Source organism: Mercenaria mercenaria, chromosome 19, assembly GCF_021730395.1.
Source record: "Mercenaria mercenaria strain notata chromosome 19, MADL_Memer_1, whole genome shotgun sequence".
NCBI classification, from domain to species: Eukaryota; Metazoa; Mollusca; class Bivalvia; order Venerida; family Veneridae; genus Mercenaria; species Mercenaria mercenaria.
Genome location: NC_069379.1, coordinates 7,061,727 through 7,089,278, shown reverse-complemented (window position 1 = coordinate 7,089,278; position 27,552 = coordinate 7,061,727). Strand labels below are relative to the sequence as shown.

Here is a 27,552-nt window from a genome sequence, read left to right as displayed (position 1 = left end):
CCATGTTATATCAGTGCAATGGAAAAGTAACCCATCTATGTTAAATGCTATGCATGATAACACGGTCATGCATCTAACAGTCCTGAAACTGATTTCTTTGATTTTCTCATATTTCCAGATATTGTTCGCATATATATTGGTAGTAGAGATTGTTCTCTTTCCAGCAGTGGCCTTTTCAACATATTTTACTCTGTGAAATTATGTGGGTTTTGACTTTTTTTAAAAAAAAGTCTGTTTGTTGACAAATTGCATCATAGAAAATGTCACACTTTCCCCAGGGCATTAACTTATTTGATCTTTACATAGTTTTCTATTCAGATTGCTAATCCATGTAGCAAATTTGCATGCTTTTTCCCTGCATAAGTCAATAGCCACTAAGCCTACCATAAAGTCTTAGCGGAGTTGTCTCCATTTTTTCCAAATATTTAACCTGGGATTATTTTTTTCGGCTCAAATAACTCCTTTTTTTAGAAAATGATAGTTAACTACAAATATATATAAAATAGATAGTTCCTACTTGAAGTTTGTATTTTTAGTTACACTGCCTAATATTAAACGCAATTTGTATCATAGTAAATGAAGAGAACGTTATATCAACAAAAATGTAGCTTGCAAAGCAAACAGGGCTGTGTATAAATACATAGTGAGATATGCAAAATATAAATTAAATGCAAGTTGTATATTTTTATATCAAATAGTATCTAATGTCTAATTCTTAATGTATAATGGTTTGAAGAACTAAGACATTGCATACTTATCATATAAAGTATACCAAGCTAAAATTAAAACTCATACAATGTGTTTTAGTTGCAATACCATACATTCGTTTATAAACAATTATACTGCTACGTTGTATAAACCCGTAACGCATAGAAAACTAAATTAAAATATTTAGTGCAATGTTTCAACTGATCCATTACAAAATTAATGTCTTTCCACTATCAGACTAAAACACACTATTTGTCATTTGCAAGACAGTTTAAGGATTTTCATTTCAGGTAATATTCTTTCAATATATTGCATTTATCGCTTCTACATCCTGCATAAATTTCTAATGCAGCTTAGTCATGTATTAAATTGTTTTTTGTTTTGTTTTCATTGTATAAAACTGTTATTATATATCGTTTTATTTTTTTTTTTTGCGCATGTAATAAAATACACCAATTGTCATCTACTGTCATTTGAAAGCACAACGTCTGAATGTTTGTCGTCTCTAGAAGTTTGTACTCCGTCTGTTGCCATAGTAGTATTCCCTCCTCTTCTCCGGTCGTCGGTATTCGTTACTTCCGCTACTATAACCATTACCCTATAAACAAATTAATAAATGCGTTTCCTGTTTTCGCCTTGTTAATGAAATTTCTTGTCCGTTAACTATTAATCTCGCAATTTAAACATAGTTCCGATGACTTCCATACATAAAGTTTGTAAACATATATTAGAAAAGACATAATATAGAACAGAATAGAAACCATTTGGAACATTTGTATGTTTTGAATAATAAAAAGGTGTATGACCAGTGACTCTTAAAGTCATATGAGCCAAAGAATTAAAATGTCATACTCTATGTTTTAGATATAAAACATATTAAAGTATATTAATTTCATTTATTGCTTGATTTTTTGTATCCCATAACATCTTAAATTGGTACTTAGCAAGATTATGTAATTTAAAACTTTTAGCCACGATAAAAAGGACCATATTTTTCGCAACCTTTTTCAAAATTTATTACAAAAATACTCTTGTCAATGTTTTTTGTTTCTGATTTCGAGTTGAGAACGTCTTTACAAATATATTCGTAATATTTAGCCGCGGTGTTTTCTTTGAATGATGCTAATCCTACCACTATGCAATTTTCAGGTCGATATCTGCCTGCCGTGTCATCTTCACGTTTACACGGACACTGGAGGTTTATCCGGCTCGAAAAGTTTACCCCCCCCCCTTTAGGCAGGGACTCGGGGACGATAAACCTTTCTTCGTCTTGCCGAACATCTTAAGTTTATAAAGACAGTAACCTGATGATCTTTCTATATGTTATATTTAAAATGTAAATCTAAGAAAAAAGCATGTTACCCAGATTATGTAAGATAAGTATCAGCATTCATGGTAACGATTTACATATTAAGATGTACGTTATGTTCTTACCACTCCGCTGTCCTTAGATCTATTTAGTTTTTCTCTTCGATGATAATCCGGCCTTGGTGACATTGGCCTTCTGTAATCGGGGGACGGAGATCTTCGACCATTCGCATTGTTCCTCGGAGCCCTCCAGTCCATATTATAACTTGAGTCCAAACCTTGGTTGTAACTTGAAACTCTTCTTGGCTCTTCACCAGAGTACCGCCGGTTGTCATAGCGATTAAAGTTTGCATCACCATTAGCAAGATTTGGCATTGAGCCGTGGAAATTAGGCCTCGGTAGTTTATGAGGTTTAGCATACACCGAATCAGACAGGTAACCATTACGGTGTCTACCATTTTGTTGTTCATGTGGCAGAGATATGTTTGATAGCCTGAAATGATAAATGATATCTGGGATACTTTGATATGTTGCTAAAGCGTATTATAAATTTACACATCTCACTATTGCGTCACGTGTCAGATACATTAAAGTCATGTCAGCGACAATGCATTCTTGTCTGATCGTCAATAAAGAGCTTACAATAACAAAACGTAAATTGATTTCACTTGATTGTAAAAGTCGCATTACGTACATTGCAATATAATGTATACACAACGTCCTGTTGTCGCGAGTCCGATTTGAGCATGTCTTATATGTTATGTGCTAAACACACAAAAGTAAGGTCCGTACTTTTGAGTGTTATCAATTCAGTTGTAAGCAATAATGTATTGCTCACACAAACAGCTGTATATGCTCTCGGACTGTCACATGTATAACAGCCTACAATTCATACCGATAATTTTCAGACGTCATTTAAAACTAATTATATTATGCATATAGATTCATGTCGCTGAATTTGATAAAGAAACAACTCACAACCTATAGTAAAAATTACCTTACAACGATCTTCGTAGGCATATATCGATAGTTAATACTCAAAAGTAAATGAACAATGTGCACAATAAGTCACTTGAGTATCTTTATCGAAAAAATCCGCAATTTCATAATTCAAATGCTGACACATGTTCGATAATAGTGTGATTCAGTTTTCAAACAGGTACGTACATGCTTAAGTAGGCATCTGACTGCCATATTCCGGACCACTGAATTTGTATAGCTTTTCCACGCATACGGGTATGAAACATTTGCCCATCATTTGAACATGTGCTTATTTGCATGGAAAAATGCATTAATTATGACACATTAATTTCAGAAATTAAATAAACAATATGATATAATTTAACAGGCGCTTCTAAATGACCTTTCTGAAAATCGATACATGCATATTCATTAAACACAATGTTATTAGAAAATGGTTTAAATTGCTATAATTGAAGTCAACATGTTATATAAAATATTTTTCAGTATTTATAAAAGTGTAGATCTATATTGACTGAAATTCTATTTCTTTCGTACATATAACCACCTTTCTATTAGGTATGCATCCTTCTTTGGAAAGGCCTCTCGAATCCGACTTTAAACGTGTCAATTTTGAAATATAATCGTCCACATTGCGTAGGCACCTAGTGGGTTTTAATAATATTAAAATCTACCTGTGAGTATAGAAAGATTCGCCTCCATCATCCCTATCCCTCATGTACTGGTTAGTAAGATACGAGTCATCAAAACTTTTAAAACCATTTGTGTCCATATGCCTCATGGAGATCTTTTCTGCTTCTTTTATCTTCCCTGCCCGCCATCTGTAAAATCATATTGCCTAAGATTCATTTGTTTCTATGATGTAACTGCTTTGTTTTTATTTAGTTTTAGTGGTTATAATATTATCAACAGAAAAGAAAAATATAGTATGTTATTCTGTATATATTTTATCTATCCAATCGCGAACGTTCATTTGCAACACGTGACCGTACAATATATTACGGTATTTGGACGCACGTGCGTACAAAAACCCTGTATTTTCTGTATTTGGATGCACGCGCGTACAAAAAATCCTGTATTTTCTGTATTTGGACGGTTCAACAGTCCCATGTTAAACATACGATAAAGCCCGAAACGCGTGAAAATGTTCCGAATGTAAATCGGATGAAGTAGGCGCTCTATGTACAGAGTTTGATCATGCGTATTGAAATCAGGATTTAATTGTCTTTTTTTTTTGTTTACAACACACAAAAACGATTCAAGTGATGACAATGCTATCTGATTTAGATATTAACACGTTCGTTAATAATCAAAAACCTAAAAATACAGTAAAAAAATATCATCAGATGTTGGGATATTTGAAAAGTAGCTAAAAGAAGCCGTTCCGGACGAAACTAAGACATTGGAAGAGAGATCAGCAGGCTGACTGTCTGAATAGCTACCTCAGAAGGTTTTATTTAACGGTTAAGAAACAAAATGGAGAAGATTATGAATGGCAGCGGACGGGCGGTCGGCATCCAAAACATGTCCGCTCTCTAATTCAGTTTTCATCGGATCTTCACCAAACTTGCTGACAATGTTTGTGGGCATAACATCTCGGCCAATTTCGATAACCAGCCAAATTGTACCAGGCACTCTTGGATTATGGTCCTTGAATTACTCGAAAAATCGGGGAATTTAGCGCTGTCCGCTCTCTTAAGTCGAACAGATTTCATCCGATCTTCACCAAACATGCTGACAATGTTGTATAATTTATTTAATACTGATACGCAGAAAAACAGCATCCAATGAATTACGTATATTAAGTATGAAGTGAAATAATTATAGAATAAAAAGGTTATTTCAGGCCTAACATTGTTCTGTATAATATATATTTGCGCTCATACCAAGCTGGGAAAATACAGAAAAGGCAGGAATACAATATTCAGTGAAACATTTTTAATCTAAACTTAGATAAAATAGATATAGAATAATAAGGTTATTTAACATTGTACTGTACAATACGAGATATATTTGGACGAGTACCCAGCTAGGCTCGTCCAATATGGTTTTCTCAGCTGGGTACTCGTCCAAATATATCTCCGTATTGTACAGAACAATGTTAAATAACCTAATAATATTATATAAAATCCTAATAAAAAGGTAAAACCGGATTCATATTACCTTCAATAGTTTGGCTGTTCTTTGAAAAGTTGAAACACAATGTAAAAGAAATAATGTAAATATTTAACGATATTCCCTTTCATCTTCGAAAGTTATGCTTTTCTGGCAAAACTTTAAATGCCAGGTCAAATTAAAAAAGATCTCGTGTAAAGATAAAACAATATCCTAATTTACCTTCTTTTCGAAATATTTGTTCTTCTTGGAAAACTTGAAATGCAAGGTCAATATTGAAAAAAATAACCCTATAAAATGTTCTTGAAAAGGTAGAAATATTATCTTTTACCTGTACCTTTGAGAGATATTCTAAATCAGAAAAAAAAAATACTGCAAAGTTCTGTAAAAAGATGAAACATGATTTTCGTTAACCTTTGAAAGATATGTTCTTTTCAGACATCTTGGTATTTCAAGTAAAATGTTGTTGTTTTTTAAAATTATGATGTCACTAACTTGATGCAAGTCTTACCGACAGACGGCGAAGATCACTGCAGTAAGTATTAATACTAATCCACCAAGACTGCTTCCTACAGCAATTAAAATTGTCTGTTGCTCTGTGTGAAGAAAAAACAACATGTCTTTGTGTGACATTGTATAATATAAAAATGATAAAAGAGCACATGTTAGCAAAATACATGAATCTCTGTTCGAAATGTAGATATGTTTGCTGAAAGAGCCTTATAATTCTGATGAAAACAATGTACCAATAATAGCAAGGCTGTGTACTAGTATTTGAATATAATGTAATAATATTATTTTACTGTATGCACATATTGCTGGTTTACTCACTTGCATCTTTAAATTCCTGGTCAATTTCGTTACAGTACTTGCCCTCTCGACCCTTTTCGCAACTGAAGTATATAAAAGTTTATGGAATCGTAAGTTTCAACCATACAGAAGTCACAGTTTTTTATTGACTGATTTAAACCATAACTAGTTCATAATAGTACAATTCAGTTTTTTTAAATATTGTTTTTAAGATGACATTGGCTTTGCAACGAGCAATACATATGCTTTAAAGTGTGACTGTGGGTATTAACTTATCAAAAACTAGTTTATACTAGGGCAATATCTTTGCGTTTTTACAGTCTTTGATTTGTCAAAATACTATAATATTGGGATAATTTATTTGCTTTCCTCATCTTAGATGGATGAGTTGTAATAAATAGATAGACAAGTTACCCGCAGATATAGCCATCTTCGTTGTCAAAATGATTACATGTTGATGTCATATAGCAATTCGAATGGTTGCATGGATCTACAAAATTGAAGAACACATGAAAAAATGACATTGAAATACTACATAGAACCTATTACTAGTTCCATTAGATACTCTTTTGGTCTAAAGGCAGGAAATTAATTACAATAATGTCATGAATACAAGAATAGCTGAAAAGGTATTTCATACATCTTTCCTTCCAGTGCTTAAACCTTATTCTCTATCTTCATGCATTGTCAAAACACTTTGATATCAAAACTGCTGACACATTGGCAACATTCAGAATGTTGTTATATTTTGTTTCGAGTATATTTGAAGTAAGTCAAAACTTGGTCTTTTTAGTGTGATGAATCTTCAAAAACTATTTTACTCAATACGAAATCGAAATATCATATTGTCAGTGCAAGACAGATTTCTGCATCATCTCGCGGGACGATAAAGATATTAGTTGCAGCAAAGGTAAAAAAGTCTCTCCTGTATTAATCATTTCGGCTGCAAAATTTGACATTATTATACCTCATCTTATTACCAATGAAAACCAATATGACAAGTGTTTGATACTTTTATTATTCCTATCGAGAAACTGTCTTTATTTCTGATGGTCTTCTGTCCCCGCGTCGGAAGTTTTTACCGTTTTTTTCGTCTAACATATTTGTTGCTAAGGATGTTGTTTAAAAATCAAAAGTACATATATGTTCCTTTTGCCAAATTTTATACGTATCACTTCTTAGCAGAAATGCAACAGCACGGTCATGATGCCCGAAAAAGGATTTAAATGAATGTTTTCTTTACAAGAGTCCATTTTAATATTGTTTCCTTTGCAATTTTGCAAACTAAGGCCTAGCGACTAAACAGCTCTCATTTCACCACAGTTGTTCCCACAGATGTGCACGTGAGTGATATTGCCTGTAATGTATAGTTTCAACTGGTCGAAAAAGTATTTTTGGAATGATGTCAGCCGTTGCAATGCACAGGGTGAACTATTTTACAGAAAACAAGAGCGCCGCCATGCGGGGCAATATACGCCCGAAGGCTTACATCATAGGATTGGAGCAAAATTTTAAGAACTTGACTGTTGTAGCCACAAAGGACTGGAACAACAAAAGGAAATCTTCAAAAAACAAATCTAAGTCCACAAAAAAAAATCAAAGTCTACAAAAAAATCCTTATCAGGTATAGGTATGTAAAAATACACCTTAAAATTGGAGGTACCATCCATGTTGTACCACAGAAAAGTGGTCTCGGTTTTTCCCTACGGCCAATAATAAAAAAGTTTCAAAATAAGCTATTTATAGTAACATAAAAGGGAAGTAATTCAAAATAAAATAATTATTGTAAGTACAAAAAAGAGATCTGCCAAATAAAAACAAGACCACTGCAATGCAGAGCAATATACACAAAGCAAAGTCATATATGACCTTTGACCCTTAAGTGTGACCTTGACCTTGAAGCGAGTCATCCGGAACATGCGCTCTGCACATCGTTGCAATGTGGTGAACATTTCTGCCAAGTTTCTTTGAAATCCTTCCAGCAGTTCAAGAGTTACAGAGCGGACACGAAACAAACTAATATGACTTTTGACCCCTAAGTGTGACCTTGACCTTGAAGCAAGTCATCCGGAACATGCACTCTGCACGTCGTCTTGGTGTGGTGAACATTTGTGTCAAGTTTCTTTGAAATCCTTCAAGGGGTTCAAGAGTTACAGAGCGGACACGAAACAAACTGATATGACCTTTGACTCCTAAGTGTGACCTTGACCTTGAAGCGAGACATCCGGAACATGCGCTCTGCACGTCGTCTGGGTGTGGTGAACATTTGTGTCAAGTTTCCTTGAAATCCTTCAAGGGGTTTAAGAGTTACAGAGCGGACACGAAATTGCTAACGGACAGACGGACAGACGGACGGACAGACAGACGGACGGACAGACGGACACCAGCGTCATAACATAATACGTCCCTTCGGGCGTATAAAAATACATTCCTCTGAGATTCAAGATGGGGCAATAATTATACCATGATTAAATTTAAATTTGATTTGAAGAAGCCACAACTATGTAATAAAGCAAGAAATGTATGTCTTATCTGGTAGTATGGATGGTTATCTTATTTGGTACCAACAAGCCGTGAGACATACACTACTCAACTATTCATTTGAATTATTACGTAAAGTACGCGTAAGTACCTTAAAGATGGCTAAAATCCTGCAGCCTGTAACATGTAATCACTGTGAAACGTAAGAGCGTTTACACTAATCAGTGACATTAACTCTAGCTATTATCAAACGTTTTTCCACATTCTGTTGACAGTTTCATTAAAAGTGAACGTTTATCAGTGGCCATAATTCTGGTGTCATTGGAGGTACATTGTCTATTTTCAAATCTTTCTACATTTTGTGGAAATAAATATTCTGGATAACGTGCAGCCAGATTTACCAAGACATGGCCACAAACGTGGTGACAAAAAAAATGTGATAACTTTGACCACTAGTAATGCAATTACAAATACTTTAACCATAACTCTGGTGTAACTTCAACGGCCGTGCACATTATCGAAACTGGAAACTCTGTGTACTTGTGGAGGAACGTATGGCATAGAGAACGGCGGCGGACATATGATAATCATCATATGTTTGATTTTATCCCTACAAGTTCTAAACGCGGATTACAATGTAAAAATACAAATACTATAACATATACCTTGGCATTCCTTTTTGCCAGTTGCAGTTTCTATCGCTTTCAGTCCTTTTACGCACGAACAGTCCCATGAACCTTCGGTATTGTGACAGGTCGTTCCGTTTGGACACGCTTGATCATTGTAACATTCATTTATATCTGTTGAAAAAGAAATGTCAGTACAATACTATATGAATTAAATAATATTAATGATTTTATCAAATACACAAATACCAAAATGTATATGTGCAAGGATTAATTTACTTTTATGTAAGTTTAGGCCATGGTTCAAAAGCACAATGAACTTTCATACTGTTCACATGATGTGACACCATACTATATTTTTTCAGTATACATGCAAATGATATGAAAGTTGTGTACTAACCGAGCTAGAGCTATATGTTTCTTACATCACATTTCAAACTGCACTCAATGACTTATTTTTGATACAATAATTCGTGTAGAGTAAATGTACGCAAGTAATCTAGTTTCTTAACTATATTCAGTCAATTTCATCTCAAATTCACGTACCTACACAAAGTAACGAATTTTCATCACCAGGTGGTTTTCTGTATCCTTTGCTACAGTTACATTTCAGCTGTCCATTTGTACTGGAACATGCGGATGTATATTTGTCACACACATTCTTACTTGTTTCACATATTGCACTTGCGTTCTTTGTATGCACGCCAGACAACTCTACAAGTAATCCCTCTATATGGTCTTCACAAACTTTTGTCCGGTTATTACATTTTTTATCCCTGTACACTTTTTCAACGTTATTTAATTGTTCTAGAGATTTCTGTTCTAAGGTATGGACAATATAATCGGCAGTGACACTGTGTCTTGCAGGATGAATATCCGACCTTTTCTTTCTATACAAATAAAAACACAAATATAAAAACTTTAAATTTTCAGAGTTTTTATGTAACTGAACATTATTTTCATGTAAAAGTATATCAATTGAGCATTATTTATACTGAAATAATTTGTTTGTCTAACTGGATAAAAGTCTGTCTTTTAACAGTATTAGAATCATTAAAGACTAGCAGTAACACTCATTCATACACAATTAAAATTACAATACGCAAGATTTACGGAGATCTGGCAGAATGAAAAGACAAACTAAAACCTCGCTCGTTAAATTGTATATTACCTAGAAGAACTAGGAAGCCCATTGAATTTTACGATTTCTATCCAAATGCTCTCATCTTTTGTGAAAGTGCTCATGTACATATCGAGAATCTGAAATATTGTAGAAGTTATCTGTAGCTGTTTTCATCACGTATACAAAAATCTACATACATGTTCTTCCGACATAAAACTATGAACGGTTTGATAATGGTTCGCATGTTAAGTGTTCACAATCAACCTGAGTAAAATTTAAATACTAGTACCTTTTTTGTATATTGAGAACAAACTTGAGGGAAAAGCTACAGACGTAGTTTGATGAAAACCAAGTCAAACAGAAGAAATAATGTACAGTTTTTTCTGTTGCCAGCTTTTGTGGCCTCAAAAAAGTGTAGTCATACTAAACAAAATGAATGGTTCATACAAGGATGCTATACATGTAGACATAATTTGATGATGATCTATATAGTTTATCTATGATAAGGCGTCGTTTAAACGTTCTACTACCTATTCAAATTAAAAATGTTTTTAAAACTTAAAAAAATGGGGACAGGAAAGTTATAGACCAGTTTGTTTAAGATTCGCCAAACGGTTCGTGAAGAGATGTCGTTTAAAAGTCTTTCTGCTTTTATTCATGGAAACTCTATAATAGGAGTCATAGTTAATCACATGAAAAGATCAATAAAAGATGCTATAAAACAAGTTTTGCGAAGATCATGCATGTGGTTGATGAGATGAGTCGTTTATAGGTTTAAAGGTTTTTCTCTGTTTCTAAATTGACTTGAAATGGAACATGGTCACACATGAGAGAGTTTTCTACAAAGATGCTATAAACTTAGTAGTTCATGAGAAGAAGTCGTTTGGATGTTTATCTATATTTAGCCCAAATTGGTCTTAATAAGATCATGGTCCTTGATCGCTCAAACAGTAATCCCATAAATTTTGCTGCCAAATTACTTTGCTTTGAAAACCGGCATGATGAGTCAGAGCAAACTATTCTTCATGTTTTCTAATATAACAACGCATGGAAAACTAGCCCCAACCCAACAGATAGCATAATATTTTAATGACTCTTACTCTTTGATAAAGGTGTGCTTTTTAGTTTACCTGAAACCTTGTAGAAAGCCGTCAGCAAAGGTTAGTCATTTATCATGAGACTATGTATTATTCGTTAAAAATGTAATACAATGGAAGTTTAGACAGAATCTAATGATTAACAGAAAGTGGTAAACTCACTAAACTGTAATTAACAAGTGTATTTCAGTAGACTAATACTCAGGTTGTTTTCCTAAATGTGTTGATGAGGAAATCCTGCACTGGTTTTCTAAAAACTAATTTATCAAACATTTGTAGGCTTTTATCTCTCTGAAACATTTGTTTCATTGCATAACATTTAAACAAGTATGAACGCTGCAGTACCTACAGAAGTACTTGAATACATGTGTATGTCCGACTCTGACACCGAATAAAATACATATATATATATGTGTTTACATTGCATTTTCCTTTACAACGACTTAAACTTAAAAGTGTTGTTACAAGTCTTTTGAACATCGAACTCGGAGTATCGAGTTTCTCTTTGTCAATTGAAAGATTCACCACCTGTACGGAATGCTCTTGTCAAAGTCATAGTGCATTTATACAACAACATTTCAAAATGGAAGGAAATATAAATAATTGCAAAATGCCGTTACATTAAGACCGCATACCTGTCTAAAACTGTCAACTACTACGATAGGCGTTTCAATCCTACAAAATTTTCATTTATCATATTTTACCTTTTTCTTGATGGCCTTTTGTAGCTCACCAACATCTGTGACCTCCCCAGTTAATGTAAAACTAACGGAGGCAACGTACTGGTAATCTCCTGTAACGACAAACACATTTATTTCCTGATGATCCTGGATTGCTCACCTGAGTAATATGAGCTTTATGTATCAAATGTGAAACTACACTCAACAAAATTCCTAATCGGTCAGTTTTTATTGTATTACTATTTTGTAAATAATGCAAGTATTTACACGAAATTTCACATACCGACATTTAAATAGGTACTGCAGCTAATTATTGATTTATTATTGACCGACTCACCGCCAAAGTAACCACTTTAGGCGTTTTGGCCAATTTAGCATATTTTACACGTGCATGACATGTGCACCAATACGCACGTGTTAATAAACACTTTTGGCATTACTAACGAAAGTCCTACTAGAAAAACACATATCATCGTGAAATTAACACAAGAGCAATGCGCCAGGGCTGTCGAAATTATACAACAAAATTCAAAATCGGTCACTTCATTGAATTGTACTTTGGTTAAATTTCGACAAAAGAGCGCGGATGGTAGATAACCAACGAGTGAAGGTTCTTGTAAACGGAAATAAGGTTACAAATGGAAATAACCATCAAAGTAACAGTTACAAACAAATAACATCAAAATTCTATTGAAATTGTAAAAATAATTACACACGTGTCGTAAATGTGTCCCAGCTAGCAACATTCCGACAGCTCGATCCAATTGCTCTTGTGTCAATTTCACCATAATATGTGTTTTTCTAGTTGGTCGTTCGTAAGTAATGCCAAAATTGTAAACGAACATGTGCATGTTGGTGCACATGCACTGCACGTGCAAAATATCCAATATTAGGCAAAACGCCTAATGCGGTTACTTTGGCCATGAGTCGTCAAAAATAAATTAATAATTAGCAGCAGTACTCAGTATGCAGTATTCAAATGTCGGCATGTGAAATTTCGTGTAAATACATGCATTACTGACAATATAGTAATACAAATATAAACTGACCGATTAGGAATTTTGTTGAGTGTAGTGCTAAAATATTAAGAAAGTATTTCAGCAGGTCACTTCCATGGACACTGAAAGTCAGTTTTAAGATCTGTGTGCAGAACTTTACATTTCACCCTAATTTAAAGGCTGTATCTTAAACAACAAGAAAGTAGGTCGGGGCGGGGCCTCTTTTCCCTCCAGGGGCATAATTCGAAAATATTGTTAGAAATCAACTAGGCAATGATATATACCAAATATGAAAGGCCTATGTCTTGAACGTTAAGTCAAGAAGATTTGTTTTCCTATATAAATCTATGTAAAACTTTTGACACCCTGGGTGGGACCTCTTTTCAACTAAGGGGCATAATTTGTATAATCGTGGTAGAGGACCACTAGGCAATGCAACATACCAAATATCAAAAGCCTAGGCCTTCCCGTTTTAGACGAGGGATTTTTAAAGTTTCTCCTATATAAGTATATGTAAAACTATGGACCCCAGGAAGGACCCCAGGGTAATAATTTGAACAATCCTAGTAGAGGACTATAACGCAATGCTACATATAAAACATAAGGCCTAGGTATTGTGGTTTCAGACAAGAATTTTTTTAAAGATTTTCCTATACAAGTCTATATAAACCATGTGACCCGGGCCTGGGCGGGGCAATATTTGACCCTAGGGAGATAAATTGAACAAACTTGGTAAAGGACCAATAGATGCTACATACCAAATATCAAAGCCCCAGGCCCTGCCGTTTAGGACAAGACGATTTTCAAAGTTTTTCCCTATATAAGTCTATATTAACCATGTGACCACTGGGTCGGGGCCATATTTGACCATAGGGGAATACTTTGAATATAACTTGGTAGAGGACTATTTGATGATGCTACATGCCAAAAATTAAAGCCCTATGCCCTTTTGTATTGAACAAGAAAATTTTCAATTTTTTTCCCTAAATAAGTCTATACAAACCATGTGACCCCCCGGGACAGGACCATATTTACCCCTAGAAATTAATTTGAACAGAGTTCTGCATGGATTTCGATTATTTGGGCAATTTTGGTAGGGGGCGGGGATGCACCGAAGGATCATTTCTATGAAGTTTAGTGTAAATCTGCCCAGTGGTTTTGAAAAAGAAGGTTTTTTAAATTTACAATATAGCCATAGAGGGAAAATGAACACTGCCCCCTTGCGGCCATGTTTTTTTACCAGAACAGAACGGCTTAGGCAATTTTGGTAGGGATCTCTAGAAAACATTTTTGAAATCCGGCTAACAATTTCTGACAAGAAGATTTTCAAAGTTTTTCCTTTCGATTGCCATGGCAACCAGAGTTCTAAATGGAATTAAATTTTTTGAGCAATGTTGAAAGGGAACCACCCAAGGATCATTCCTGTGCAGTTTGGTGTACATCTGCCCAGTGGTTCTGCAGAGAAAGTTTTTTTTTTACAAATTGTTGACACACAGCGCATGACGCACGATGGACGACGGACATAGAGCGGTCACAAAAGCTCACCTTGGGCCTTTGGCTCAGGTAAGCTAAAAACACAAACTTTTTACTCTTATATATTTACTTTGTATATTTTATCAGATTTGTTTGTAAGATATTCTTAGAAACAGCATATGTCTGCACACAGTCATGTTTACCGTTTTTCAAAATACACCTTTACTATCGTGTTTACATAGCCAGACGTCTCTCAGTCGTACTATACTTTACAATTGCTAAACAAAATGTACAACAGCATATAATGATTATACTGCTTCTTTTGTAGAAGCCGTTGAATGGAAATGTATGTAATATGTCTTAGAAAGTACAAACCTGCACATAATTTGCTAGTCTTGTTTACTGCTGTTTCCTTAAGACCTTCGCTGCATACACATTTCCAGCTTCCTATGGTGTTTACACAGCCAGAAGCCTCTAAACATGACCTTTGTGCAATTTCGCATTCGTCTATATCTAAAACATCGGAAATGAGTATTTAAATTCATTATTATCAAATGTTTAGTTCTAAACCAAAAGATAATAGGTAAGGGTAGATTTTTCGGAAGCACATAAAACCACAAACATAGCCTTAGAGCCAAGCATTTACAAAGTAGGCCAAGTGATGATAATGTTGTCAATTCAAAGTTACAAACCATCAGGCAACGAAAAACGTGCGTTTTTATATCTTCTTTCCTTATTATTTGAATAAATTTGTTTTAAATTATTTATTTATAAACAAAATAATTCTCGACATGCAGTAACACACGTTACAATTAAAATTTAGCTATCAATATTGATTGAAAGAGGTATTTACCGCCTAGAGTGTACTGAGCATGCGTGTAAGTAATTCAGCATACCTGTGCAATTTATGTGTTCTACATCGCCTGTTTTCGTTTTATTTGTGAATCCTGCTGGACAGTCACAATACCAACCGCCGATAATATTTTTGCATGATCCCCCATTGCACGAGACGAGGTTTTGTTCACATTCGTCAATATCTTAAAATAATTATATTAAATATATCCCGTATGATCGTGTTTGCAACATACCACAGAAAAAATTGAAGCACTCCGAGGAACATATGATATGTCTGTTCGTAATATAATGATTGACAAAACTATATTCAATGTTAATTGCCTGTACCTAAGAAACTCAGAGGTAGTGTTCAAGTTATACGTGTTGCAACAGTGAATTGTCTTAAAATATATTTGGTGTTATATGATTAAAACTGATTAAAACTTCCTCGATGAAGTATGAATGTATAAATACATGTATTATTTCCGTTTCTGTTTGTAGGTTAACAGAAATGAAAGAAAAATAAAGGCTTAGTTTAAGAAAAGAGCTTTTATGAAATAGACGAAAGGTGTTGGAACCTAGAACATGATATACTTTTCCATCGTTGCAGCCAAATTTAAAAACGAAAGTGCGAATTCATTCTTATCCCACTTTTTATCTAACGTACTATGAATATTATCAGCGCCTTTATTTATCATTTAGCAGCTGAACAAATTCGATTGGTATTGATAGATTTTAACATAGACTGGTTTGTATGGATATCTATATTGGTGGTGTGCTTTATTTTTTCTCGCTTTTGGACGTCATGTCCTTTCTTTATGCTTATATGAATCATCTTTTAATCAAAGCGTCGGCCGAAACTAAATTGCTAAATTCTGCTGACAAAATCTATACACGTGTTTTTTTAAAGTATCTACCATAACATGTGCATATGTATTATATCAGCTCATGAACATGCTTTCATGGGAGGTAGTCTATAATTGTTGGCGCAAATAGATAAAATTTGACTCGCAGCCAACTATTCTTGCGGAACAGTTATCCTCAAGCCGGATATTCACATCTGCAGTTTTCACAATTTTACATGAAAACAAAAGAATTTTCTTTTTACTTAATGTATCCATCATAACGTCACACGCATCATCATGACGTCACAATGTTTTTGCAGAAAAATAATTAATAGTTATTTGAATCTAAAGATTTGTTTTATTTTTTATGGATATGTGTACAATTTTGCTTGTTGTTATACTTTTATTAACATTTCGCATAGAAGAAAGCAAGTCCTGCAGAACTAACTTGCTTACATCGTGTCTGTTTGTTAACGAAATGTGTACCTTCGCATACGCCGTAAGTGTTATTAATCCTTCTAAACCTCGACCATTCATCGCATACACATTTCCAACTTCCATCTGTGTTAGTACAGCTTCCCGATTGGCACACAACACTCATTTCGTTGCACTCGTTTCTGTCTAGAATTAGAAATCGCAACAAATTTGTTCTGATTTTTATCATTAACATAAGAACTACTTCAATAGCAACAATTTAACTGACTCCGTTGGTGAGTATCTATGTACATGGAACCTTCGGTGATACACAGAGTGAAATTGCATGATAAGCGGCGAATACTCCAAAATTAAAATATTGTGATTGGGCGAGAATACAACGGGCAGTACTAAACAAACTGAAATTTAGAGAGGACATCTGAGAAGTTATGGACCATGCCTACATAGACACTTCTAAAAGACAAAATTAAAATGTAGACACCAAATCAAGGGCTGAATAAAAAATACCAAAATATTAAAAGTGTAACTCCACAGGTCGCTCAACACGACAAAACATAAACTGTTGCAGGCTCGGTTTGAATGAGCCTGTTCATAGACGGTAGTGGACAAGCATGCTACCGTCCACCACGCCCTCTTGCCCCGAGTTGAGCAGAACTTCACATTTACACATGCTACAAGTAGAAAAATCAATTTAGAAACGTCCACAGAGGTATTCATAAGGCGGTGCACATGGAACCTTTCAATTAATGTTACACTAGCGTGGAATTCCACGAAAAGCGGCGTATGGTCCCCAGTTAAAATAATGGGTTTGACCGAAACGAGAAACAATGGGCAGAACTAAACAAAATGGAATTTAGAAAGGGGATCTTAGGTTATTGAGCCTGCATATCACGTGAACTGCTAAAAGACAAAATAAAAAGCAGGCACCGTATCCAAGGGGTGATAATACAATACCCAAAGCTATGAAAGCGGGAGTATTGAAACCACCCAGGCCGAAATTATCAAGCCGAAAAACTAAGGAGTACCCATAACTTGACATAAAAGTTATGCCAAACGATCTGGAAAGATCGAAATATAACAGCCGGGATCAAATGTACGGAGAGACTTTTTATGGCCGCCACAAATCACAAACAACGCTGCAGAAAAAGTGGAAACTCAAACTTATGACAGCGGAAATATTGAAACCACACTAGCCGCATGGTCAAGTTAAAAACACAACATAAAGCTATGCATAACGATCCAAGAAATCCAAAATATAACAGCTGTGATGAAATGCACGATTCAAAGACATCATTCACCCTCTGTTACTTTTTGCCGTGCTTCTGTTATTTATGTTGTTAATCGGTAGATAACATATTTCCTTGCAAAATAGTTCGTTTTACTTTCAATGTATGAACAGAGCAAATTTGACATATTTAACGATTAAAAGAGTAAATTTTTTCACTTGAACAAATTTTGTATCAACTAGGCATCCGGTATTAATCATTTTCATCCACCCTCTAAATGTTTAATTAACAAAGTCGTATTATTTGTTTAGGGTGTTTCAAGGATTATTCAAGATTCAGACACACTGTGACCTCTAAGAGAAAGTGTTTTATCTAAAAACATACAATACGTCTACTTACCAGAGATACATAGTGATATAAAAAGCGATTAATATATATCCGGAAAATTAGACGTAAATATTGAAAATACAGCAAGATGTTATCACTACTACATAATGTACTGACTGTTTTTATTGTTATGTTGGTATACTTGCACAGACCATATACAGGCACCACACTTTCAATATGCGGCAGCGCTTCTGATGATATTTTATAAACCGCCCATGCGGGAAACTATTATAAGACAGTATAGTTTATAGTTTTAAGCGATAAACCCAACAGAGCGAGTACTACATGTCAATTTATGTAATTTCAGAAATAGACTTTACTTTCAGAAGCTAACAATACCACCCTCATTGTCTGGTTTTCAAACAATATTTATACATTTACGAAGGTCCTAAAAAGTTTTATTAATGGACCTCCGTAGTTTTATCCCAGGTATTTTTTTTAAAACGTTTCATTGAACATGAATAGTGTGTCCCATAGCTAACAATATCCGTTTATTTCGTGCAAATTCCTTTTCGTGTAACCGAGTTATTTCAAACTGGAATACATGCAACCATATACACTGGTCAATTTACTTGTACCATTGTAAAATGGACGAAAAGCTATATTAAATGCCGCATTAAGCTTGATATAGATTAAAAACAGAAATTTAATGAATTTTGTGGTATATATGGATCTCTGGCCGTTTCAATGTGCACAGTCTTTAGTTTGGTTAAAGCTTTTAAAGCTTGGAAATTATCAGTCAAAATTGTAGGCCTAAAACCTCTTTTACAAAAGCAAACATCACTGCTGTGGTCGAACAGGATGCACGATTGTCGGTGAAAGATGTAGCCAGTTGTACTGGCATATGCGAAGGCACTGTGCAAACAATTCTGAAAAAGCGATTGAACCTCAGAAAGGTTTGCGTTAGGTGGGTCCCTCATTTGGTCACTGAGGAGCATTAGAAACAACGCCTTAAATGCGTCCAGGAACTTTCGAAAAACAAACAAAAGTTGGGATAGTGAGGTCATTTCTAACTTGCTAATATGATACCTGGGTGCACATGTTTAAGCCAAAGGGAAGGGCTGATAATAAGCAATGGAAGCGGAGAGATAAAAACGTCGCTGTTATGCCAAGTGAACCATACGTTCGGAAATGATGTTGAAACGTGAAAATGATGTTGAATGCAATATTCTTCAGCTATAACGGGTCAGTGGTCAAGAGTCTTATAGAAGACAACGCCTCCTCTGGCACCTGCGAGGTTGTTAAATCTTTCTGGCTTTTGAAAAGTGGAAGTTGTTTATTTCAAAGACTTAACAAAAAATGCTTTTTGGAAGACATATAATTCCAGGATTTTTCCGGGAAGCGCCATTAATCAGTATCTTAAACAGACAGAAAAGAAGCTTTTTATCTGCTTTTGCGATTAGGTAAAACTGTAACAAAGATGTGTTTCGGTGAAGGAGGTGAAGGTTTGTAAAAAACATATTCTGATAAAACGTAGCACTTCAGAAATCTGAACCCAATAACAGACTTTTGCAGGAATCTCGTACACTATAACAGCACAGTAACTGTTGGGATTTAAACATTATTTTATATAAAAGTTGTTTTGCTTTGAGGGAAGAGCATATAAATATTAAAGATATCAGATTTTGATAAACAAATGTATCTATTTATTTGGTCTTTAGCTGAACAGACCAATCAGCAACCTGCTATCAAGAGTGTTTCGGGTTATGGAAGTTGCTTTGCATTCAAATCGGAATATGAGTATATAAACCAGGTGGAATCAAACATATAAATCTATCACCCGGAAATCATTATAATTTCTAAAACAACACTGATATTGGAAATGATACGTAAAAGAGTTATTAAATTATTTTATGCGGTTAACCATACCTTTACATTCAATGAATGAAACATTTTTACTCCCTATTTCATATCCATTTGGGCATTGACAGGTCCACCCTCCGGGAAAATTATCACAACTACCACCATTAGAACAATCCGCAAAGGTGCATTCATCTATATCTGAAAATAAACCGGAACAAGAATCACATAGTAATGTCATTCTAGACTGACTTGTTACAAATGCATTCAGAAAGTTCTGACATATTTGTAAAATTTCTGTACTTTTAACAATTATATAACCTCTTGCATACAGTCATGACATTAAATTTTGAGGAATGTAAAGTAAAAATACCATTTTGGTTTTGTACGCCCAATTAACTTTTTGTTATTCAAACATAACCTAAAAAGCGACTGCAAGAAGGAATATACGGTGTACAACATATCATTGTGTATTTTTGGTGTTTTATTTACTACTAGATCGTTTCTGATGTATAGTTTGGAAAGAATTACATTACCGATCATATATAATGCATCCCGGTGTATTACTTTAACAGCGAATATTATTAATTAATTTAATATTCCACTATTTGAAACTGTGAAATACAATGCTAAAAGTTCAACAGCAAAGAAAAAAATTCAAAGAACACAGTTCAGTCAAATATTATCCATCGTTACATTTCAATAATGCACGAAAACATGAAATACATTTAATTGAGGTCACTCAGGGCTACGTACGGTTTACTTTAAGAAACTGACAACATGTAAACTACCTTTCCCTAATTAAACGGATTTCGTAACATAGGTATAAATATGTTCGCCATTTTAAGTAAAAGACAACATTAAAACAAGACAGTCGTCTTTAAGATTTGTTAAAAAGAACCCTCCGTTACAAAATTCATTTTGCTATTCAAAAATTACTACGCTCAAAACATTTGACTGACGGTAAATTAGCTTTTTGACGTAGGGCTCCTTTCTAACACATTTGAACTTGATTCCTTTACTCTTGAATGGTGTGTTTTCTAAGTAATTCGTAAACGATTTATATATACCTATAACTAAGATTGTCATGTTTTACTAACATGTGTAATCAGATTTGCAATCATTGTAATAAAGGAATGATTTCGCTCCATTTTGTCATTTTGCCACCTTTTCATATAAATCTTATGTAGCCCGTTCGCTTACTGACTGAATAAATTATATATAATTCTAACACGATCCGCAGCAATTGCTATATAAACATATAGCGAAATCCCCTGCCTATACATGAATCTACGATAAAATATGGCTGGCTGTTACATTTCACACCCCCCCCACCCCCTATGATTGTAACATTGTAACATAAGAGATTCTACTTCAGTTCCATTACATACGAATTGTTTCAGGGCCAAACGGTTGAAAACAGCATTTCAAAAACATGAATATAATAAAAAGTCATACTGAATTATGTGTAGGTCCGTAAAACACGTTCTGATCTCTACGAGCGAATTCAATTAGCTTAATTATGATTCAGCGGTGACGTCATAAATGTATGACATAAAGTATGACGTCATAATGATGTGACGTCATATAAAAGTTAAGCTCGTCACTCGTAATACAGGGTCAACTCGCCTATTTTGAAAATTCTGTTCATAATTAGTTTGCGAGCTGTTAGATTACTAATTTATAAATACTTCTCAAAATTCTGATAAAAAAGAAACAAATATCTATACGTTCCATTGGATATGCAACACTTTCTAACCATAGGGGGTAAATTGTAACAGCATATGACCCGAATGACGTATTAAGCTGAAAATGTAGTACTGTTAAATGCGAATCATTTGCGTTGTTAGAATCGAAATAATAAATATGTTCCAATATTTTATCAGTTAATAAAACATGGGCAGTCGTTTGGATGCGAATAATTAAATCACTCGTGCTACGAACTCGTGATTTAATTATTACGCATCCAAACTCCTGCCCATATTTTATTAACTGATAAAATATAGGAACAGATTTATTATTTCTTAATTATAATATACAGGAGTTACATACCTTGGCATTCAATAAAATATTCAGTTTGTCGAATATCTTTAAAGCCATTTGCGCAATGACATAACCAGCTACCTGGTATATTATCACATGTACCACTATTTGAACAAATATAGCTGGATGTGTCATTACATTCGTCGATATCTAAAGGAAAAATGAACAACAATTAGTCGAAAGTTCAAAAACATGCTATGACGCCGATTACCGGATATTCAAAAGCGAAAGTAGACTGCGTCAAAATATTCTTTAGTTTATTGTGCGGCACTACATTCGGTTTACGGATACAATCATATAACATGTATAACACAGGTTGCTCAATTCACCGATTTTAAACGAGGAAAGTGGTATAGCTGTTGTATGAATAATAAATTCTAGTTGATAGAAAAATTACTAATGAGTCGTTGACAAATACGAAATTATATTTATCTAAATTTTCTTATTGGATTTATTATGTGGAATTGGGTCCGTAAAATAGCTGTAAACCAGTCTGCTACCTGCAACGGAAATGAAAGGAGAAAAATGAAAACAAAGTTGAATCGTGCGGGCAAGAAAAGGATGTTTTTTGTGAATCTTCTTGGTTTACGTTAGTGTTACTTAATGTTATAAAATAACCGGTATTCGAAAATCATATCGCAATATCGTATCGTCGGAAAAAACATCGCAATAACCGGTCTACCGCGGTATATCGCCCACCCCTATCAACTACCCAAATAAGATTTAGAGTTCAGGCGAAAAAAATGCATAATTTTACAATATAGGCTAACATGTGTCCTGATGTATAGCACTCCTTCTTTTAATGAATATTACCAGAACTAGACTATAACATCACAAACGGAAAAAAGTAATTAGTTTTTGTGGTTCGTACCTTCACATTCAATAAAGGATTCGTTTACTCTATTCACTTGAAATCCAGGTGGGCATTCACATGTCCAATTTCCAGGAATATTTACACAGGTACCTCCGTTGGAACAAAAATGGTCGTTTATGCATTCATCCATATCTATAATGAAAAAAATCAAGTGACAAAATATAACGTTTAAGCAGGTAGAGATGGTGCCTAAACAATTCAATTTCATCTTTATAGATTTTTTTTCTCAAAATAAAATAAAAGCTAAGTGCCCCATTTTACTCAATGCATTTATGATTTTCCTCCTCGACATGTAGAAATCGAAATATCTGATATCTAAAAATGACTTTCTCAAAATATCTGAAGCAAAATGGACAATTCTTGTATTGACCGTTTTTCAATGATTTTAGGATTTCCCCAGTTATAGTCTATATCAAAGGTTTCTACAGCTAAATAAGTTCAGTAGAGTATAGTGAAAGTTTAGTCTACTTTCAACACTTTTAAAGAGGCTATACTGAACTTCCTTTTGTCTTTTAACAAAGTCAAAATCCAGGACTAGCCAAGAGTCTAAACTGATGAAAAAAATTCTGAGTGAAAGAGAATTGCGTGCTCTTAATGATAAGCTTACAAAAACCATACCAAAAATTTACCTGAAAGAAGTTATTAAAGATTTTATAATGTAAACAAACTCCTACACCATTTAACCATCAATATTTTTCACTCATGAATGCACTCAATTCAAGCGATAATTGTTAATATAATTGTTAATGAAAGGCCCCAACAAAAATCTACTTTCAAGTTGTGTAAACAGGTTAAGTTGTATATTAATGTTGATATCTGAAGTTACCCGCTTCCTTTGTTTACAACAATAAATAAAACACCTTATAGCTGACTTGTTAAGAAAATCATCAAATAAGGTAATCTTTAATACGCCTTTTCAGCATTTATTCTTTTTTCATGGAAAGCAATGATCGTGTTAATTCCATCCAGAGAAATTCAAATTGCTTAAAATACATTGCAGAGAGTCATTACCTATCAGCTACTAAAAATGTTGTAATTACAACCATTACCTTACGATAATTGTCATTTCATTTGATGATAATGACTTTTTGTGTTAAAGTATTTGCCGCAAAGTACTCTTGGACAGTAAGAGAAATGCTTCAAAATGTCTTAAGCACAAGAAACACTTTAATAATGATTCAATGAAATGATGAATACTAGTATAACCACTCTAGCTACCTTGTTACACGAACGTGATACCATTTTCACTTGTTTTTTAAATTTCTCATTGTTGGATATATACATTTTACATTTTAATATATAAATTTTGTGTAAACCAATGTATCATCATAGAGAGCATTAAAACACTTTGAATAAAAGATCAAAACTTAATAACGTTTCTTAATGTCGTAAAATTTATGACATGGAATTTATGCAATATTTTACCTTATTTTCATGCGCTACTAAACTACATTTCTATCAGGGCCTCACTACAACTTATAAAAATAACTGTCAGTGTAAGCAACGAGAAAAGTGTGCATGTTTTATATTGAATACAAAGAGATTTAAACAAATGTAGGTCACATTTTGTTTGCCTGATCAGTTGTTTTTAAAAGGACCTATTTGATTTGTCTTTCACTTTTGACTAATGGTTTATGTTGGCTTCAGTTTATTGGTCAATTCAGAGTTGTTCCCCCTAGATTTTCTTGGGTAGGTACCATCTCTAACGCATGCATATATGTATAGTTATATAAATGTACAGTCAGCATAACATTTTCATATATTTATACATTTCTGAAGCGGTAAAGGTGATAAAGCATAAACTGTATAGATGAAAATGTTTTTAATGCAAAAATAAGTAACACATTTTGGAATCCAGCAAGAGAACAAGAAGTGGCTCTGTCAGAAAATATACAATATTAATGCTTACCGACACACGTGTAAATTTTATCTGGTACTATTTCTTGAGGGTGGTAGCCATAATCGCAAGTGCAATTCCATCCTTTTGTAAAGTCATGACATTTTCCAAAGTTGCATATGTATCTGTCATTGTGTTTACATTCGTCAATATCTTAAATAAAAGTGTCAGCATTCATTTATATATAGAAAATGATGACACGGCAATTACTTTATTGTGTACTATTAGGTGTTTGGTTTTTATCATTTAGGAAACAAACACGAAAGAATAAAATAAATGCTTTTGTATTTACTGTTTTTATATCTCCTATATTCAACTCCATTTCGTAAATCATAAACTCCCAATATATTGCTAATCTTACTGCACACTTCAGTCACTTTCATTTCCATGTCTTCTACTGTGCCTCTAAGCATGTTAAAATTTGACTTTGTTATAACAGACCCATTTATTTCAGTTATTCAACCATTTTTCTGAAATCTTAGTTGCATCTACATGTACCTACATCAAGGCCGTTTACTGAGAACGCTGTTTTAATGCTTCTAACCGACACTACCGTTACTGTTAGAGGTGGTGCATTAAAAACTTTTATCGAGACTGTAATGAATAAAACAATCACAACAGTAGAATCTTTAACGAATACATTTAAGCAAGGCGTTTACTTCACAGTGGAAATGAATAAAGGTATCAGAAAAATGTGAAAAGTTAAATACGCAGAGTATTAGTTAATCTATTTCATGGAAGAAAGTAGTAGATAACTTCATACGACACTGTTATAAAGAAACTACGCAAACATATAAAGTCACTACATCCTTACATGTCTCTTCCATTTGGATTTGTTACAGCTATAATACAATTCAAATATAAAGTCAGCAATAAGTCATTCACGTGAATTGTGTGCTCGCAATAGTCTTTCGTTTTTCAAGTCTGCTAGCTGCAATATTGAGTGTCGTATCAAATGATCAATTGCAGTACTGATGGAAGGTGATTTATGTTAGTACGTGTATGAAAAGTACTTGTAAGATTGTGATCAAGTCCGGTGGTGATAGAGTAGACCGAATTTTCCGGTCTGTCACGATAATGAATTTAGAGGTGTAAAATTATTCCGCATTGAACTACATTGTACAGCGGATAGATACAGAATAGTTTCGAGACGGTCTCTTCCTGATTAAATTGTGCGCGGTTACATAGAGAAGGTGATTTTGATACATCACCTTTTAAAAATCAAATTATGAGCGAAATAAATTTATCCTGGTGTAAATTCTATGTTTGTATAAGATAGTTTAGCTTAAGCCGGTGCTAGGAGCCACGAAGGGATGCTACACTTTTCATTAACTCTTACGAGATGACTTGATCAAACAGAGTCTGCTGGTAATTTGCTATGTTGTGTTGTATACTTCCAAAGGATCTTCTCGAGTTTAATAAATGAAACATATGTGAAAATGTTCAACATCTTACCACTAAAATTACATGTGTGTAACTGAAATAATATTGACAAAATGGTGATATCTATTTTGCAGTATATCGGGGTATATGATTTATGCTATGGAGTTGTACGTAGTCCTTTCTTTTCATTTTAGAAATAGAGGTAAAATGCGTGTACCTTCACATACACCAAAACTGTCGTTAATCCGTCTAAACTCCGACCATTTATCACAATCGCATTTCCAGCTTCCAACCGTATTGGTGCAATTTCCTGAATTGCACTTGACACTTTTGTCGGTACACTCGTCTTTATCTAGAGTGGAAAAATGGAACAAAATAAAACATGTTCTTGAGTACGTACTGGAGTGTCTAATACACCGGCTATATCGTGCTTTTCAGAATGAATATATATGGAGCATGATGAAAACTTAAATATCAAAATCAAGTAAAACAAACACGTTCGCCGAATGATTAAGACCACTGATTGTGAATCACTTCCCCTCACCAGTTTGGGTTCGAAAACTCGCGATTGGTATATACTATAATCGTTTGAGTAGGTCATCCAGCCACCCAGGTGTCTGCTCGTATCTGAAATAATGCACGGCATGGCACTTGGGGGGTCTTCTTTAACATCAAAAGCAAGAATGTCGCTAAGTTAGGTATGACGTTAAACCAAACTGAAATGTTAACTATAATACTGAATGAAAAAGCTAACCAGCAATATAGTTAATTTACCAGTACACTGTATCTTAAAAATTACTTAAATTATTTCTTTGAATCCTATGACAACTTCAGACCAACATATTGTTTATAATATTTTTAAATTTAAAAAATATTGACTTGAAATTTTACTACCTGATCCCGTAGCAAATTTGTATCCTAGTTTTACTTGTTTATACGTATTACATATTTCTAGGATTCTTTTTTTATATTGGATCCATCATTTCACCCATATATCATTAGCTATAGTAATGTACATATAAGCAGCTCTTGTCAAGTTACACAACTTGTGTTAATGTAATTACGTCATGCATATTTCTTGAAACGAAGTATACACAGAAGAAAACAAGAGTGGCAAGTTGTCACAATATATGACTTTTTCGCAGTTTCAAGTAAGTCAACTGCCATAACTCAAGAGAAAGTAGAAGTAGAGCTATATGGCTGGTTGTCGAACTTGGCCACGATGTAATATCCATATACATTTTGACCAAGAACGGTGAACATTAGATAAGATCTACTCATGTAAGAGAATGGACACTGTCTATTTCCGCAATGTTTTGTACTTAAAGTGTAATAACTCTTCTGCCTCAAAGACAATCGAACTTGTCCGAGATATTGTGCCTATCAATATTGTGATCTAGTTTGGTGAACATTGGGCAAGAAGTGTTG

At 34.1% G+C, this 27,552-nt stretch overlaps 1 protein-coding gene across 1 annotated transcript; it reads right to left on the bottom strand.

Moving 5' to 3' along the window:
* Positions 1-669: 669 nt before the first annotated feature.
* LOC128551083 (latent-transforming growth factor beta-binding protein 3-like) lies at positions 670-26,472 on the bottom strand. Its single transcript, XM_053531443.1, has 18 exons — positions 26,342-26,472; positions 24,754-24,894; positions 22,842-22,976; positions 21,980-22,120; positions 19,997-20,128; positions 16,566-16,700; positions 15,297-15,437; positions 14,776-14,913; positions 11,954-12,042; positions 10,201-10,289; positions 9,576-9,919; positions 9,069-9,203; positions 6,337-6,412; positions 5,944-6,005; positions 5,624-5,708; positions 3,672-3,818; positions 2,143-2,509; positions 670-1,306 (listed from the first exon to the last, which is right to left on the bottom strand). The coding sequence occupies exons 3-18, from the start codon at positions 22,972-22,974 to the stop codon at positions 1,214-1,216; spliced, it is 2,307 nt and encodes a 768-aa protein (XP_053387418.1). The 5' UTR covers positions 22,975-22,976; positions 24,754-24,894; positions 26,342-26,472; the 3' UTR covers positions 670-1,213.
* Between the last annotated feature and the right edge of the window lie 1,080 nt (positions 26,473-27,552).

Coding starts and splice junctions, on each gene's coding strand:
- LOC128551083 (XM_053531443.1), bottom strand. CDS start 22,974: ATGGATGAATGCATAAACGACCATTTTTGTTCCAACGGAGGTACCTGT. Junction 14,914..15,296: donor AGAACACATAAATTGCACAG/GTATGCTGAATT, acceptor CCGATGTTTTAG/ATATAGACGAATGCGAAATT. Junction 2,510..3,671: donor GAATCTTTCTATACTCACAG/GTAGATTTTAAT, acceptor TTATCATTTCAG/GCTATCAAACATATCTCTGC.